The following is a 16,926-nucleotide window of genomic DNA, read 5'->3' on the forward strand; positions in this document are numbered from 1 at the left end:
TTTTGAGAGCTGTGAGTTTGCAGTAGGAAAGAGTGGCAGAAGAAAGGCCACACCCTCAAGCCCTGGCTTTCGGTGAGCTCCTGCTCTCCTGCCTGCAGCACCTCTGGCACCAGCGGCAGTGCCCAGGACAGAGGGCCTGAGGCGCTCATGCTGAGAGGAGGCCGCCAGCCCAGGGGGCCGCAGGGTCGTGTTCTCACCCACGCTCCCACGGCCACAGGCAGAAAACCTGTGCTCCACAACTGCTCCCAAGCCTTGGATACAGAGTGGGGGGTCTGCCTTTACAGAGCAAACATGCCTGGGGGTCGTGGGATGCCCAAGAACCAGCGCCACTGCATTAAGTTGTAAGAACGCAGAAACAGAGCTGTTTCTTACCTGCTGGGTCCTGCTGCAGCACTGTCTCCTGCCCCATAGGGCACAGCTGTGTTCTCTGGTTGCTGGAAACTGCTCCTGGGGCTTGGTCACCTTTTAAATAAAAACTTTCAAACATTGTATTAGAGAAGGAGAATTCTGGTATGCCGAGTTCATGAAAATGGCTGTGGCCATGATATCTACACAAACAGTTTTATGATATCCAAATAAAACCCGTGCCAGAACCAAGAACACCTTTTTTTTCACTAGCATGGATTCCAGCTTCTTCCCCCTCCCACCACCCTGCCCTCCCTTACATAACAGAGTTCTATTTCAGTAGAAGCCTAGCATGCCAGACAGGAGGTCTGTACTGCACTTTATCTGCTCCATGCTTTGTGGCAAAGGTACCCATTTTGTTCTTCACCCTAGTACCAAGAGGTTCTATATTGACAGCTTGAACACAAGACAAGACATTTAATAATGTTTATTATGACAACAATTTCAAATGAAATCTGCAGCAAAACATCACGTAATACTCAGCCTCAGGGAGCAGGTATGGCATGATATGGTGTACTTGCTGTTCAATTTGCATTGAATTTTCCATTTGTATTTGTATTGCAGCATGCCTACTTTTGGGGACTCTCTCATTCACATCAGAAAACCCCTAAAAAGAGGAATGCAGGTGGAACCTGCCAAATCTTTCAATACAAGTAAACAAGCCAAGAAAAATCACAGTACATTTCAGACCCAGATGTGCCTCTGTGATTTCTCTTTCTGTATCACATATTTTAACAGAAGCCACAGTTCTACCTAATGAGCCCTAGCTGTAGTTTTTCTCAAATCACTGACTCCAAGATGTTACCTTTTTTCACCTCATACAGGGAAGAGGTTAGTTAATTAGGCAAGCTAAACAGCCCTGGGCTTCACCTTGTCCAGAGGCTGTTCTTAAATCAGAACTTGCTTTCTGGAAAACCTACACTATTAGGACACTCCTAGACAAAAGGAAATAATGTCCTCACTGCTTTGGGGTAGGGGGAGGGAATCCCATGAGACAGCTGATGAGCACCTAAACATACTCTGCTACTCACCAGCACTCCCTGCCCCAAACCCCAGTTCAAGGAAATACTTGGGGAGAAGGGAGTGAACAGGAGGTCACACTCTTGGTGACAATCTGTCTGTAAGGGCAGAAAATACCCATTGTCCTCCAAGAAATGGGTCCCTTTCAAAACCCACTCTCTGGGGATGTAACATCATAGTGCTTCTTCACTACTTTGTCTGCTCTTCCAGGCTGTAATTTTCTTGCTGCAGCACTTCCTGACTGATAAAACCCAAACTCAAGGCAAGAAAAAATATAAAAAACCAGTGAATAGCATCCAGATGCCATTTATGTTCACAACTATAAAAGTGTCTTAAAAATACTGTCTTCAGTAAAAAATATAAACAGATATTTTATCCCTTATTTCTATTAAAAGCCCTGGGAAATTACAAATTCTGTTTCCAACAAGAGATGGAAAAACACTTTAGCATCAACATCCTTTCAGAATAATGCTATCGATGGTCTAGTGGATTTATTTAATATGGTTTAACTTTTAAAATTAGTCTTAATTAAAATCAAACCTTCAACGCTGAGCTTACAATGAAAAATAAATATAGGCACATCTCCGTGTCACATAGGTTCACCTCTTCCTTCCCCTGACTGTAGAGGCTTTGTTAAAAGACAACATGAGAAGTCACACTGAGTTAAGAGACAGCCACCAAGAAACCATCTCTCTGATCACAAAGTAACTTGAGTTGATTCCTGGGTTTGGTCACAGCCTATTGCTGCACTAATAACAAAAAGTGTCTCTGAGTCTCACAGCTGCTCTGAGACACAATCAAGGTGCTTAAAAGACTTTTGGCTTGGAGATCCATTTGCTGATGTAAATCCTTCAGCAGAGTCACCACGGCAAAATGTCCAGGACAGAAAGCCCATTGCAGGTTTTGCACAAAGTGACCTCTTATCTTCAGTATGCTCCCAGCAAAGAGCTCCAAGTCCTTTCAGAAACACTGAAAATTCTATTTGCATCTTCATTAGTAATTTGTGTCCACAGAGTCCACCTCTGCTAACTTTGTGTGGTCACAGTACCTAGAGATTGTCTGGTCAGCTCACAAGGGTTAGTCCTGGGCTCTGTCTGATGTTGCGATACAAATACTCGGGACAGCCTTTTCACGTCTTTTACAAAATCCTGTAACAAACAGATATAAACCAGAGAACTCTTATTAACAAATACTAACAAAGAGGCTTACTTAATTTTTCTGTAAGTATTTTACAAGGTTAAACATACTGATGGTTTTCCACTGCAAAAACCTAGACAAGCTACAGAATTGATGAATGCCTGCAGACATGCTCAGTCTTCCCTCTGATCCCCACACCCTTCTCAGACGAGATCACTGCCACAATTTAAATGGTTAAACAGCTCCAACATGTAAGTTCTCACCAGCCTTGGAATACTGTCCATTTTAGCAAGGCATTTGGGTGGATTCCTACATTTTGACAGTGGCCAGAATAGTGAGACTCCTCTAGAACATTCCAACTGCTCTAACACTCTGGTGGTAGGAGGCACAGGGATTTAAGTGCATGACTGGTCAGTTAAGACCCTTCCCAAAACATCATTCTCAGCTGGAATGCAGCAAGCACACTCAGGCTAGAACTGAGAGCTGGTAACTGAGACAGCTGGTCTCCAAACTGGTTTCCAATTTTCTTGGAAATGTTTTCACTGCATGGGCAATGTTGGAGTCACACAAGTACAGCTTTCAGCCAAACACTAGCAACAAGCTTTGTTGCAACTAGTAACAAGCTTTGTTGGAAGCCAGTCCTGCCTTTGTATTTAGCAGGAACCACAGATGGGAAGGTTATGGGCCTTATCTACATGAAACAGAAATACAAGGATTGGCTTTTGTGTAGCTTTACTTTTTATTTCACTTATTGTTCACACACATAAAATTACTTACTGAGGGCCAAGGGAGCTCTTCAAGGCTATGCAGGCAACTCTGGATTTCACTAGTTCTCATTAGTTCATGTTCTACAAGACCATGAAGCAAGAAAAGGAACAAATCCCACTGCACAAGAGAAGAAAATACCAACAACTCAAAAAGAAATGGATTGTGTGCTTGTTTCTTTATCCATATATAATTCACACTTTTCTTTTTGGATCAGAACGTGGAGAAAAGGAGCAAGCACATAATCTATCTGCATGTGACAATGAGAACAAGAGCAACATCCAAAATGACTGAACAAAATTTCTTTAGTTCATACATTGATTGTGTCCTACCATAAAGTCTCAAAATTGTCAATTTATAAACACACCAAGAATTTAATGCCTGTCTGATGAGGATTATGTCTTTGACTTCTGAAATAAGTTGGGTTTAGCCTGCAGCTAAACAGGGTGATTTTCAGCTTTAGCTGGGGTGCTTATAACACCAACATGCATGCAGAAATGCAAGATGATAAGAGACACAAGAATGCAACCAATGACAGTCGCGTGTGTCCAGTCCTTGCAATATCCTAGGCCACATGAGCCATTTTGCCATTGGCTCCTGAACAAAACTGTGCCTTCCCGAGAGCCCCCAGGCAGGTATGAACCCCTGGCAATTTGCACACATCCCTGTCTTTCACTGCCCCACAGAAACAATGCCAGCCAGCAGTGACCAAAGCCCACTGGCCTCAGTCACACGAGCCACCAGCGAGCACTGCGGGCTGGCAGAATTCCTACACAAGTGCCAGCCTGCTCCACACATGGGAATAAGCTTTACCTCTCGCTGCTTAACTTCTGCAAGATAACCAATGTTCTTCCTGCTGAAGATCAGCTGCACAGGCACAGGCGTCCCAAAGTCCTCCTTCCAGATGGACAACAGCAGTTTTAGGAGGCCATAGGTGGGCTTGTTCTTTACACACAGCCTCTCAGGGCTCTTCTCTGGGGATTTGATCCCAAGACTCAGAGGAACACGATCTGAAACTAAGAAAAGGATGAAAAATGGACTCCTATAGCTGCATTATTTCCTTTTACAGTCATCATCTTGGTTCAGCAGCACACTTAGTACAAACCAGTCAACCTAAGAGGACTGGAGTTTGGAAATATGCAAAATTATGAGCTTTGAAACTATACAGACAATATGACATAGGAAGAGATTTATATTCCTCAGACAAAGAACACCAATTGGTTGGAATATAGCCCCAAGTCTTGAAAGTCAGCCTAATATTTAATCAGAGAACCTAGGTGTTACTTCAAAGGAGAGAAGAGTAACACAGTTAAACATTTAAATCTATAGAAAGATTGAACAGTTGTTCATAGTTTAGATTATAGGCAGAGTTAAGTGACTTCACACAAGTGAAAGTAAAGCTGAACAGTGTTTAACTGCAGATGAACATGAACAGAAGAAGATACCACTTCTTCCTTGGTACAGTCTAATGGAACAGGATAGGTTGATACTACTGTCCCCAGAATAAATTTCACAATATTCAGATGTGAACTGCCTTCTGAAAAAACAAATTATGCACAAAACTTCTAAAGCTGGCTTTAAAACCAGGCAATTAGAAGGTTGCCCATGAAGAAAACACCTACATTGAGATCACAAGCTCCTGCTCAGAGAAAAATTGTATTTACACATCAAAGCAAGAGAAAAAAAACAAACTGAAAATGTTCACAGGAGTCATAATACACAGAAAACAAGTTATTTCCATTCTTTCCATAAAAAAGCCATAAAAACATAATTTAATGTTGAAATGGAAAAGGTCCTTACTCTTACAAAAAAAGCCCAAACTCAACCACAATTTTTCAGAGGCAGAAATACTGGAAAACATATCCCATATTTAAATGATGGTGTCAATAAATAAAAAACAACAGAGATGTGAAACAGATCAGAAGGATGGTTAGTCACTGTACAATTCTGTTTTGCAGAATGTAAGAGGGAATAAGAAAAAACACCCAAAATGACAGGAAAAAAATGTGCAGACTCAGTGACACTGAAGAGAATCAAATATCCATGAGCTCTAAACACTTAAATCTCTGATCTCAAGGATCTAAGAGAACTGTAATAACAGATTTCAGTCTTAAATAGCTTATCATAACAGACTTACCCAGCAAAGACACCAACTCAACCGTGCACTTGGCCAGCTGCTGTTCCGATGTGGGACACATGAACTGGAAAACACAAAAAAAAGTTGTATTTTTGTCCCCATACTGCAGACTGGACAAAACAGGGCTTCACAAGGGATAAAAATATCTGAGAAGAGCAGGCAATTTACACCACAGAGCTGTAATGAGGAGACCACTGAAGACTGAAAGACAAAAAAAAAAGTCATATATGAAAAGGGGACTCACAAAGGCAAACAGAATTAATAAGCAAATCTACACGGTATAAAAAATGCAGAGCAACATTGCCACATTAGAGCTCAAATAAAAACCCCTCAACTGAACTCAGCTGTGAGGCAAGGCCAACTAACAAGTTTACAGGTACCAAGACAGCTCAAAGTGATTCAAAGGGGGGTTTTGTTGCTTTTTTACATCTTTTACCTTTCTGCATCGAAGTGTCTGACTCAACCTTCCCAGCAAGCACTCCAGCCACACATAGTCAACCACTTCACCCTCATCCCGTGGGCCCACAGCAACGCAGAGCACATCCTTGATGAGAAAGACAACAGCAACCCACACATTAGTATCCTAGTCTTCCACAAACAGATCTTTGGACCTGTGACAGAGCAGTTCAATAAGGAGTTCTTGGGTCCTCATTAAAACCAAAACCTAAGCTAGAATACACATTTCAAAAGATAGATTAAAGCTGATTTTTCACAACCTTACCAAGATCTCATTTTCTAGCACAGTTCTCACTAATGTTATGAAGTAAAATTCAATGATGGCAACAAGTTCATCTTCCTTAAAAGTCCTAGCACTGAAAGCTCTAGATAAATCTGACAGCACAGCAAGTTCAGGATAGAAGTATTATAGAAATCCAGAGCCCTCTTATATTGTCAGGGAAGCTTCAGTGTCGACCCAGAGGTTTCCTCACACAACTTATCCTCCTCTTTTTATTTTAGCACAAGCAAGAAAGCATTAAAGGATGTGAACTCATTTTCACACAGTTGCTGGGAAAGCAATGACAGTGATAACCAGCATTACTTGTCTGCAAGCAGACAATCAGGAACAAAAAAAATAGGCAGAATACATAATGGTAAAATATTGAGGTGTTCAGAATCCTTCTTTTCCTTATGGGGTGCATAGGTTAAATGATTGCAAAACTGTACACAATATTATGGTGTCCATACTGTGGTTTCCACCCTACTCATATCAAAAAGGCCACACTGGCATGCTACCAGAAATCTGTATTTGAGATAGCACTCCTAACAGGGAACTCTGATCTAGACACAGCAAGCAGGGGTTTAAAAAACCTGAGAACTTTCCATCGTGCTTCCTAAGCACTCCCCACAGCCAGTTCCTCAGAACCAGACCATTCTCTTAAAAAAGCGCAAACAAACAAACAAACAGACCCCCACAAAATGATAAAAACAAACCACAAGAACACCAATGTGAAAAACAGAAAGGGAGTTGGGGCAGGCCAGGAAGTGAATACTGTGTACCTTAATCTCATTGATGATCTGGGAGGGAAATGGAGCACAGTGCTGACAGCCTGGAGGACAGTCCCTTCTCAACTCCAGAGCATCCTCACCTGGCAAGGGAAATCCTGGGACTTTCAGCATTCGGTTGAAGGTTGCCTTCACTTCCCTTTTGATGAGTGCTACAGAGAACAGAGAACAAATCCTGTCTGCTTCAGTTTTTCTCTCCACTGAAGCAGAGAACCATTTCCAAACACTCAGCCTCTCATTCCAAGGACCACAGCGAATAAGGAAATAAGACAGCTTACATTTTCAAACCCCTCTCTCTGACCTCCCACTGTATTTAATGTGCAGAGGCACATGTGGAGAAGGTGTGCTAACCCACAGCTGTAGAAGGCAGTCACCCATCACTGCCAGGTACCGCTGGAAACTCATCTCACTTCCCATCAAAATATTTCAGCAGCTTTAACAAACACAGTAGCTAAGCCAGAAGGTGATGCCAAAGCACAAAGCTGATTCAGTGTGATCATACCAGTTCAACCACTGTGCCCATAAAAGCCATATGTCTTCTACCAAAATAAGTTTTGATCAGCATCCAAAACACTAAATTCCTGCAGCTGCAAATGGTACTTGGACATTCCTCCCCAGACTTTTGGCACAACCTCTTGAAAAAATGGGTTTTCAGAGATTCTGAAGAGCTGCCAGAGCAGTATTACAGAGTAAAAGGACAACACTTGCCTTCAGCCTGCAGAAAATACAGCCAAGTCCAAGAAGTGTTTGTTTTACAGGAGATTTCAGAAGCACTCTGTACATGTGAACCATAAGGTGGTTTGAGAGAGCAGTTGTCTGCATACACTGGAAGTGCTAAGACAACTTCAGCCTAGATGACATTTCCAGAAGAAGCTTTTCACAGCATTTACTCCCACCATCCTAACAAGACTCCATAACTAAAAATCACTACCATGGGCCAAGCCCAAAAGATCCCCAAAGAAGGTTCTTAGAGCTAGAAATCATTTCTGTTATTCCTAAACAAGGAGGGACAGAGCAACCACATATTTTCCACTAAAAGAAAAACTAGTAGGACTAAGTACTTTGTAACAGTGTCTGTCCCTTAATCTCAGAAAAAAAGAGTACAATGCACAGGTTAGAAGACCTAGTTCCAGGTAAAAAGACTCACCTGAAATGTTGGCAGAGAGCCAGCCACAGGCTCTCTCAGTAGCCAGTTCCACCGCAATGTTTTCTGCACTACTTAAAACCTTTACAGGAAGGGTAAAAAATGATAGGTTTACTATCAGCCACAGCACTGTAGTCAGTGAAAATTCAGAAGGAAGTCTAGAGGAAAAAAGCTTAATTTTGGCATGCAACAATTAAACTGAGAACCACCCCCTCTGTGGAAACTGCTGGTTTGAGCAATACAACTGACCCGTTTTGATTTTCCAAATCTCATCAACTCTTGTGGAAGTCAATGCTAGAACAAAAGCATTACCATTGCAAGATGAATGCAGTTTATATAACATTCTAGCCACAATAGTCAGCTATGAGCTGGAGCATCACTTTACCCAGAATATGCAAGGCAGCCCAGTAGAAGTGACTCTCCTTAGCATCTATCAGTCCTCTCATGAGTGCATCAATAGATTCCCTTGACCTGAGCTATTAAGGGATAAGTGAAGCAGCAATGGAAAAATGGTAATGATCCAGACTTAAAAGTCAAGGCTTTCAATAAGTTTTAGTGAAAATACATACTGCTGCAGATGTCTCTTCTGGCAACAACACCCTTACTGCCTCAGGACCTTTTTTTTTGCAAAACCTGCAAGAAAAGAAAGAAAGTGTGCCACAGGATTAGTCGAAGTTCTTGGACAACACTCAGAGGTTCATTATGTAGCAAGGCAATAAATCAAACTAAAAGAACAAGACAAGCAAAGGGTAATTACAAGCAACCAAGCTGCAATATCAATTTTCCAAAGAGGGGAAATACAATAGCTGCAGTGGATGTCTGTTTGGAGATGGATGCAGAGGAACACACAGCACCTTTACTCCTTCTTACGAATACAGTATTAACTGGCTGGAGGCACAGCAGACACTCACCCTAAGAAGAGCAGAGGGCATGGTTTATAATTACCAGGACCTGAGCATGACAGGCCAAGCTAAATTAGGCTTACAGATTCTGCAGTAAGAAGAGATGGGAAGGCACAAGTTTGAATAACTTTTCCTCCTTACTCTCTGCCTTTGATGAGTGCCTGGGCCCCTTCCTCATACAGATGAGTGCACACCTCTTCAAGCAGTTTGTCATGATTAACGTCCTCCTCCTTCACTTTATCTTGCAACATGGCTTCAGCCCTTTGGACCAGCTCTGCTACCAGTGTTGCCCTGCAACAAAACCAAGAACAATCAGGCAGACTGAAATCAATACGAGAAACAGTGCACACTAACTGTACCCAGCTCTTCTCCCCAGTTTAGGGGGATACCCATCTTAAATGCAGTAAGTCACTCTGCTAAAAACGAATTAGTACTGTATCATCTCCTTGCTCTATATGTATGAAGAAAACAGCAGTGAAGACACCAAAACAGTACTAAGACTCAAGAGTCAAAAGCCTTTAGGTTTTACAAGAAACATACTTGGTTACAGGTCTCCTTTCTGGCAGCAATACCCTTGTATGCTCATTTGATAGTGCTCAGAAGTTCAAAGTTCAAAGAAGTTCAAAGTCAGCAGCAGCCCACTACAACCACCATTCCTTAGGGGCTGGTAACATTTAATGGCTGCAGCAAGCTGGACAACAGAACAGTGCAAACTCTGAGCAAGCTCATGAGCTGGAGGGCAGGGCTGTCACACAGGAGGACTGTGAGGGAGAAATGGGCTGACTGTGCACCTGTACAGGCTGGGGTCTACTGGCTACAGAGCAGCTCTGCAGAAAGGACCTGGGGTTCCCAGAACACAAGGTGAGTGAGTTAGGAGTGACCAAAGAAAGCCAACCTTATACTGGGCTGACAATAGCAACAATGCAGCCAGCAAGTCAAGGGAAGTTACTGCTTCCCTCATCACTGTGGGGCTGCATCTGGAGTAGTGTGTCCAGCTTTGGGATCTCAGGACAACAAAGCCATTGACAATTTGAGTAACTGCAGGAGAAAATAAAAAAATTATTAAAATAGCTGGGACGCTGGAGCACACGCCTACAAGGGGGAGTCAGTTTCACCTAGCCTGGAGACAAGAAAAAGCTGAAGGGAGAAGGAAAATTTACAGAGAAGACAGAACAAGACTTCCAGGAAGAGCACTGCTAAAGGTTGACAGGAATATGCACAAGCTGGAACAACAAATATTCTGATAAGATATAAGGAAACATTTTTCACAAAGCCTGGGAAAATTAAGCATTGGAACATGGTACAAAGAGGCTGGCTGAATCCTCACCCTTAAGAGATAGAAACTCTTACAGCTGGAAAAGGTGCCAATAAACCTGATCTAACCTGAAAGCTGGCCCTGCTTTGAGCAGGAGTTTGGATCAAGTGACCTCCAGAGGTCATTCCTGATATTCGATTTTCCTATCACTAGCAAGAATGTTCTGAAAAGGCTATAAAGTCTCAATGCTGCACTGCATTCACATACAAAGTGTCCCACAGTTGTATCACCCTCCTCTCTACATCCCTTCACAAATTCCCCTCTATAACAGCAGATGCTGCTGGTCACAGTCTTACACAGCCTTGGTGTTCTGCTACACAGTACACCCTCAGGGAAGCTTCTTTCCCCCATAAATGCAAGTTTAAAGGATCAAGTCTTTGCCTAATCATAATGTAACTTCTTATGTCACAGAACAGGCGACCAGCACTTACTTGATGTGCTTAACACAGTTGGATCCCACCCGCTCTGCCACAAATTCCACTGTTCTCCGTAGGGAAGGAGGCTGGTTGTGGAAAAAGGCCTGTTCCAACTCTACCTGTTCAAGAGAAAGCACTACAATTCATTAGAGCACTCCACCCAGACCCTCCTCTCACCAACACAGGAACAGACAGAACTACCATCTGGAGATGTACTAAAAGACAATTTGCCTACACTAGAACTTTCTACTACTGTGGCATTCATCATCCCAGTACATTACTTACTCCCTATTCCCTTCTAACCATTTAACCCAAAGCTCATTATCAGGGTTTCTGAAGCTACAAAAGACCTGTAAAGGGAAGAAGGGGAGAGTTCTGACAGTGCCTACTAGTAGTGAGTCACCACATAGGGCTCGTCTTGGAAAGAACAAGTCCTTTTAATTACAGGCTGGTAATCTTGTAGGCTCCTACACAGGTCATCCTTTCAGTGGAAAGCATGGCTACAATCTAACCAAAAGAAAGTATGAGAAACATACCAACATTTTATGTTAAAGAAGAGGGAAAGAGATAAATAAGACTAGTTGTTCCAACTGAAAGAGTGTTTACTGAGGTTCTCTGGATTTCAGCACCCCCACTGTATCCCAGACACATGACTGTAATAGAAAAACAGGGAGTAAAGATACTTCTTGACTGTTAAACACAATGTTCCCCTGCTGCCTAGGTCCATTCTTTCTTTCCCTGGCATTAAGAGACCACTGTATAACCCTACACCCACACAAGCAAATTTCTCCTGCCCCTTTTCACTCCCTAATTTCATTACCTGCAGTCTCCTCTGAGTGACAGAAGCCTTTGGTGCCAAGGACTCTGCAGCTGTGGGAGTGATTTTCCTTATAAAACCACCATTTTTTCCTCCACTGCCAGCCACAAAAGAAGCAAGTAGTTTACGCAGCTCACCTGTACAGGTGCAAAAGTAGTCATCAACCTCATAAGCAAGGACAAAAAAAAAAAAAAAATATCAAAACTCAAGAAAGAGACTTTCACTTTTTCAGTCCTGTTCCCAGAGCAGATTCTCTCGGCTTCTACGAAAACAGAAGCTTCAGAAAAGCAGAGGGAGCATCCCACACTTTTGACTGGCAGGGCATATCAAGGCAGGCAAGGCTCTGAAAAGAGGAAGCTTCCAAAAATCTCCCTAGAACTAGTCCTCCCTGGGACCAGTTCAGAAGGATGAAGGAGCAGTCACTTTTGTACATTCCTTTTCAGTGTGGCAAGCAAGAACCATAATGTCTACAAGGACAACAAGGCAAGCACACAATTGTTACACACAATTCCAACAGACTCAGGAGAACATAGTGAGGGAAAAGCTGGACAACCTATTCACCCCTAGAAGCTTTTGTGATGCAGGTTTAACATACAGTTTTCCCACTAAGTCCCAAGAAGAAGAGCACCATCTCCCCATCTGGGACTCTATTGTCTACAGAGAGAAGTTTTACCATTGGTAGACAGATGCCACAAAAAAGCTATCTCAAACAACAACCTGACAAAACACCAGGGCACAAAGGATTCCTCCCCTCTGCCTGGCAGCAAAAATATGCTCAAGGAACAAGACATGCCTCACAGTACAAAAACCTCTTCCTATACCTAGGATAGAAAAGTTGTGCATGTAATCCTTATAATGTTTCCTTGCAGTTTGTGAGGGGTGGCTTCCCCTGTCCCTCCATATTCAAGCTCTGTGGATCAACTATCCTGACTATGTAGCCTCCCTCCTACAGCTTCACCAGATACTATCCACAGCTGCAGGAGCTTCTGCAATACAGCTTTTTATCAAGGTTCTTGCATGCACAACTGAGACATGAAGTTGTGAGGAGGAGTAAGAAAGGTGATCCAAGGACTCACAGTACCAAACAACAAATATAAACAACTAACTAAATAAAAGTAAATACATACTAATATATTTTATGTATATAGCAAAAATAAGTAAAATACTCACCAAGATAGGGACAGCAGGTATAAAGTAACTGCTGATCCACCAAGGGTACAAAGTCCTGGTGAGAAAATGAAGGAAATGCTGAAAGGATACAGCAGGAAAGAAACAGTCTTCAAGTCAGAAATTCCATACATGCAGTCACAGGCAGGTTTCAGGGCTACCTTTCCACAAAAACAATATCTGGATTCCAAATACATAGTAAAATTATGAACTTTGCAGCCCAAAGTGTTCAGTCCAGCCCTGTTACACAGAATGACCTGCTCTTCGTTTTATTAGTGTAGCTCAGCCTTTGCCCCATCACTAACAAAGCCCAGCTGAAAGCTGGGTTAAAGAAGGGAACCAGGACTGTTGCCACAGCTTCTACTCATAAGGGAGAAACCTTTCCATGGAGGAAAATACATGAGGCACATCTGCTATGCATTACACCTCCACAAGTGCCTTCATCCAGACTCACTGGGACACCACACCGTGGAGAAATGTCACCCGGTATTAACACAGCACAGGCAGGGCCCCGGGAGGAACAGGAACTTCAGATCCCATCCACCAAGGCAGAGTATCTTAGCATACATACCCCTTTTCCATGGACTACTATATACCCCCTTGCATGTCTGGGAGTTATCTGGAACATCACACATGCCATAAGCTCACCTCATTTCCTGCTTGCTCATACCATTGTCAGTTCAGCTACCCTTTATCATGACACTGGAAAACAGGTGACCTCACAAACAGCAACCTCACTCTTACAGTCCCACCTTACTATTTCTGTTCACCATTACTTTTGCTTATTTCTGGAAAGAGCTACAGTTCTATCAGCTCACCTTGCAGGAAAACAGCATCTGATCCTCCAGCATAACTTGGCACCTGTTCTGCAAATTATTGCAGCAGGTGAGATGGCTCCTGCCTGACGGAAACCCCAGAGCTGTAACACAGAGTTCACAACCCTTAACACAGATGCGATGCAATGGAGGCACTTGGACAAACTGGGCATCACATCCATTGGTCTCCATATGCTCAGTGCAGCTGCCCTGAAGTTCCTGATAAAATCTTACAACTCCCGAGGAAGTGGTAGGTCCATCTTCACCCACAGATTCAGAGGACATGCTGCTGCACTAACTCACCAAAGCCTGAGCAGATGTCACAGTATCCATCACAAATCTCTCCTGCCTGTCATCAGTAGTAAAAAACAACTCTTCAGGGACTGATGGAACCTGAAACAGAAAACCCAGCAGTTGCAACCCAAAAGGCAGTCAGTAACTTCCACCATTTCTGATAACGGGACAGTAAAATCTCACCACCCTGCCATCCACAAAAGGACCCCTAGCACTAGGGATCCTCTTGCCCTGAGGAAAACCTTTCCATAAAATTAAAGACTTATTTTGACCACAATAACATAAGCCACCTTCCTTACCCTCCCCATAGAGCATCTTTCACATTTCCAACTACTTGCTAAGTAGTTACCTTGCTTCCAACTGGAGGCACAAAAGAATTTTAAAAGTTCATCACACACCATCCCTCTATAAGACAATATACTCCCCCAGTAATTCAAGGCTGACCATCTTTGTGACACAAGCTTCCAGTTCTAACAGGAATCAGCTGTCAATTTTCTTACAAGGCTGCAGATTAGTAAGTACAGAATGTGTTTCAGATGCAATTAGAATTCCTATTGGAAAAAAAAAATGTTGCTTCACACAATTCCACTAGAGGAAAATAATTCTCCATTAACATACAGTTTTTCTTTAAACCCCACACCAGTGTAAAAATGCTGCATCAAAACAACAAACTACTGTTTTGAATTGTTTTAATTCATTTCAATGCTATTTTGTATTGAGTTCTGGGCCCCGCTTTTTCTTCACAGAAGAGCTACACACACAGGAGACCCTACCTGAAAAAGCCAACCCAGAACTGCAAGGATCAGCAGCTTGTTCAGGAAACTCATCTCCTTGTCTTCAGAAAGGATCATTAACCTGCCATGCAGCAGATGAAGAAAGAGAGTGTTAGTTTCCAGCAGCTCAGTTTTCATTAAGGAAAACATTCCAAACCATTCACTTACACTATGTATCATCATGTACACATTCCCTGCATGTCTGCCTAAAGAGAGAGTAAGCTCTACTTTTTTTATGTTCCTGCATAATATCCTGTCTTAAGTTTACACTAGACAAGCCCTTCTCTAGAATGTGCTTCAAATTTTCCTCATGTATATAGGAAAAAAAACTAGAAAATCATTTAGGCATTAGAAACCCTGTAGGTTTAAGGTCAAATTCAAGCTGCAGCTTGAAGGTCAATCGCAGCTGCAGATGTAGAGTGATCAAGTGGGGTTTAAAGATTTTTATTTACTTAATGAACAAACCACATATGGGAATCAAGTATTAATCCCGAAGTTTAGGCTGTGTTCTCTTTGAGCTTTATGTAAGCTATAAGGTATGCATGCTCTGCACCACAAAAAAAAAAAAAAAGTGCTTTAGAGCTTTTTATAAGAATCTCAAACAAATGCCAGCATGCATTCTCAACCATCAGGCACCTCAACTAAATAATCAAACATTCACAGAAACATTCTTTATATATATAGTTTCCCAGGCTCTTACCTGTATACCTGCAGCAAGAGACCAAATACTTTCCTGTAATAATCAAGGAAAGGAGCAATATGATCCACAAGAGAAAGGTACTCCACAATCCAAGGAATAGTGAGGATAGAACGTTGATCCCGAATAGATTGTCTCAGAAGCTTTAATATATCCAGTACAGGCAGGGTCTTAAAGGACAAGAAAAGTTAAACCAGTAGCTTGAAGTTATCTTTTGATACTTATAAAAAACTTTTATCTATATCTTGGCTTTTCTTTCTGGGATTTCATCTTCTGTTCTGGTGAATTCTGGCTAATGAAAACACTTCTTTGCACAAGACCAGAGGTACAAACCACACTATGACTGCAACCAGAAGTCCCACTGGGACTTGGAAAAGCAAGGCTAGAAGCCTGACTATGTACAAAGTGGAGTCAAGGTCTAATGCTTCCATTCAGTATGACACACTGCTGGGACACAGGTGCAAAACTAACAGAATCAGTCCTGGTAGCTGAATGTGACACTATAAATGCAAGTTGTCTCAGCTAGGTGAAAGTTTTGGTATGACAGATCCAGATTAGCAGAAATAACAGAAGACCAAGTACCTCACCATCAGTGCATTGCTCCCTCTTTTCAAGGTTACACAAATTCTTTTTTCCTTTGTTCCCAACACCAGAATATGCAGCAGGGACACAGAACCATGTAACATCATCCCAGGAACCACTGGCTCACTTTGAAAGTGCATGACTATTCACAATCCTCCTTGGACTAGAAAAACTGCCTGTCAAGCAAAAGGCAATGCTCGGTTTCTTACTTGGTTTCTTAGCGCTAATGCGGAATCTTGCAAGTCTCTGGTTGGCTGCTCCGCAGTGCGATAGGGCAGGAAAACAAGAAACCCCAGGAACTTGGCGAGGAGTCGGAGACTCAACAGAGCCACGGTGAAACGCTTCTTTTCATCCTGAAACAAAGGAAAGCAAGCTGAGGCAATGCTACCTCACGCTGGCAAAGCAAATGCCTACACTAAACTTCCACTCCCTTCATGTAAAAGGGCCACATAGCTTCATCACTGGTTTTAATAGAGCCAGGTTTCTAAAATACATATTTATCAAGCATTTTAAATTGCTCCTGTTGTCATTCCTTCACTTCTTTGCAAGAAGGAATTATTCAAGAGCTTTCTAAAACAAGCAGCTACTCAGTCACATCTTCATATTAAGAACTTTGGAGTCAATGAGAGGCAGAGCTGATCTCATTGCCTCCTTTACAGCACTACCGCTTTGCAAGTTTTCATGAATCTTTGGCTACTACTTTGCTAATAGTCTATAAGCTGTGACACCTCTGACAGGTATAGTTGAGTGAAGAAACACCTGAACACCTATGAACAGGGATGACTACAAATTCATTGTAACTAAAATCTTTCGACACGGAAAAGTAGCAAGGAACTTATTGAAACAGGGTGCAACAACTGGACTTGGTTATTTCATTGATCTAACACAGGATATAACAGCCTAAAGAGAAGGCTTTCACTTTCACAACTATTGTGCACTTAAGACAGTTCTATGAAGCACCCTGAAGCATGCAAGTAAGTGGCAAGGGGATCAGACAAATAAGCAAATTGCAGAGTTATGACAAAACCAAATGAAGA

General features: G+C 42.3%; 1 protein-coding gene across 3 annotated transcripts in view; it reads right to left on the minus strand.

Moving 5' to 3' along the window:
- Nucleotides 1-817: 817 nt before the first annotated feature.
- CDAN1 (codanin 1) overlaps nt 818-16,926 on the minus strand; it is a 33,682-nt gene continuing 17,573 nt past the window's right edge. The window contains exons 13-28 of one of the 3 annotated variants that reach the window (XM_069017445.1): nt 16,099-16,242; nt 15,311-15,477; nt 14,611-14,692; nt 13,847-13,936; nt 12,732-12,786; nt 11,565-11,698; nt 10,760-10,863; nt 9,155-9,304; nt 8,681-8,744; nt 8,115-8,193; nt 6,962-7,119; nt 5,901-6,008; nt 5,465-5,528; nt 4,141-4,343; nt 3,340-3,447; nt 818-2,573 (exon numbers count right to left, since the gene is read on the minus strand). In XM_069017445.1, coding sequence (XP_068873546.1) covers nt 2,451-2,573; nt 3,340-3,447; nt 4,141-4,343; nt 5,465-5,528; nt 5,901-6,008; nt 6,962-7,119; nt 8,115-8,193; nt 8,681-8,744; nt 9,155-9,304; nt 10,760-10,863; nt 11,565-11,698; nt 12,732-12,786; nt 13,847-13,936; nt 14,611-14,692; nt 15,311-15,477; nt 16,099-16,242 — 1,833 coding nt within the window. In that variant the 3' untranslated portion in view covers nt 818-2,450. Of the gene's footprint in view, nt 2,574-3,338; nt 3,448-4,140; nt 4,344-5,464; nt 5,529-5,900; nt 6,009-6,961; nt 7,120-8,114; nt 8,194-8,680; nt 8,745-9,154; nt 9,305-10,759; nt 10,864-11,564; nt 11,699-12,731; nt 12,787-13,846; nt 13,937-14,610; nt 14,693-15,310; nt 15,478-16,098; nt 16,243-16,926 lie in introns of those variants that run through there. The other 2 variants (XM_069017446.1, XR_011151382.1) reach the window with 2 other exon arrangements.

Source organism: Aphelocoma coerulescens, chromosome 5 (assembly GCF_041296385.1).
Source record: "Aphelocoma coerulescens isolate FSJ_1873_10779 chromosome 5, UR_Acoe_1.0, whole genome shotgun sequence".
Taxonomy (NCBI): Eukaryota; Metazoa; Chordata; class Aves; order Passeriformes; family Corvidae; genus Aphelocoma; species Aphelocoma coerulescens.